The 1,251-nt window shown below is 57.6% G+C and overlaps 1 protein-coding gene across 1 annotated transcript; it reads right to left on the bottom strand.

Annotated features, from left to right (window-relative positions):
- Positions 1–392: 392 nt before the first annotated feature.
- Positions 393–872, bottom strand: LOC103810804 (twist-related protein 2-like). The gene has a single exon (XM_009083725.1). The coding sequence runs from the start codon at positions 870–872 to the stop codon at positions 393–395; it is 480 nt and encodes a 159-aa protein (XP_009081973.1).
- Between the last annotated feature and the right edge of the window lie 379 nt (positions 873–1,251).

The raw sequence follows: 1,251 nt of genomic DNA, 5'->3' as shown, positions 1-1,251 counted from the left end.
CTACCCCAGCTCAGTGCGATGCCGACACAACCCAAACCTCTTCCAACCTCAACATAGAGAAACTTTCTAAAACTTGGGATTTATCCCTGCTCTGCTCAGCTCCAGAGGAGACCCTGGAGAGTGATTTCCCTGTGGGAATGAGCTAGGGAGAGGCACAAAATCTGCAGGAATGAGGGAAGTGATGCTCATACCTACCCCAGCTCAGTGCGACGCCGACACAAACCAAACCCCTTCCATCCTCCACATGGAGAAGCTTTCTAAATCCTGGGGTCAAAACTTTCCTTTCTCAGCCCCAGAGGAGACCCTGGAGAGTGATTTCCCTGTGGGAATGAGCTAGGGAGAGGCACAAAATCTGCAGAAAGAAGAGAAATGATGCCCATACCTACCCCAGCTCAGTGCGACGCCGACATGGCCCAAGCCCCTTCCATCCTCCAGACGGAGAAGGCATAGCTGAGCCTCTCGTGAGCCAAATAATTGCAGCTGGAGATCTTGTGGTCCAGCTGATCACTCTGCAGGACCTGGTACAAGAAATCAATATACCTAGCAGCCAACTTGAGGGTCTGGATCTTGCTGAGCTTGTCTGAGGGCAGCGTGGGGATGATCTTGCGCAGCTCGGCGAAGGCGTCGTTGAGCGACTGCGTTCGCTGCCTCTCGCGCACGTTGGCGATCACCCGTTGGGCCTGGGCCTCCTCCAAGGCTTGGCCCATGGGGCTTCTCCTGCTCCTCTTGCCCTGTGGGGACACCTCTCCCTGCTCCTCCCTCCTGCCCTGGCAGCGTTTGCCCAGGCCGTGGTGGTGGTGCCGTTCGCTCTCCTCTTCGCTGGTGGCCGCGCTGCTCTCCGGGGAGTCTGGGCTTGGCTTCTCCTCCTTCATCTCCTTGGTGGCTTCAAGCTGAGGAGATCTTGGAGGGGTGAAGAGCTCTGAGGGTGAGGAGCTCTGAGGGTGAGGAGCTCTGAGGGTGAGGAGCTCTGAGGGTGAAGATCTCTGGGCGGACTCGCTAAGCCGGAAAGGAACTCCCAACCCCCTTGGATCATCCACTCTCCAGTCTCTCCAAAGCTTCCAGAGCTCTCCAAGGAACTCCTTGGCTTTTCCTTTGGGCTCTGCAGAGAGGAGGGCGTGGGGAGAAGGTTGGGGATGGCTGATAGGGAGAGGAGCTGTGGGAGGAGCAGGGGAGGACCAATGTGGCTGCGCAAGGGAAGGCGAACGGAGCTGGAGCTTATGGGTTCCAGATTTCCTCCTTCCTGCTCCTCCG

Source organism: Acanthisitta chloris, unplaced genomic scaffold, assembly GCF_000695815.1.
Source record: "Acanthisitta chloris isolate BGI_N310 unplaced genomic scaffold, ASM69581v1 scaffold35811, whole genome shotgun sequence".
Taxonomy (NCBI): Eukaryota; Metazoa; Chordata; class Aves; order Passeriformes; family Acanthisittidae; genus Acanthisitta; species Acanthisitta chloris.
Note: the sequence above shows the minus strand (reverse complement) of the source record. Positions and strands in the feature narration are given on the sequence as shown.

Coding starts and splice junctions, on each gene's coding strand:
- LOC103810804 (XM_009083725.1), bottom strand. CDS start 872: ATGAAGGAGGAGAAGCCAAGCCCAGACTCCCCGGAGAGCAGCGCGGCC.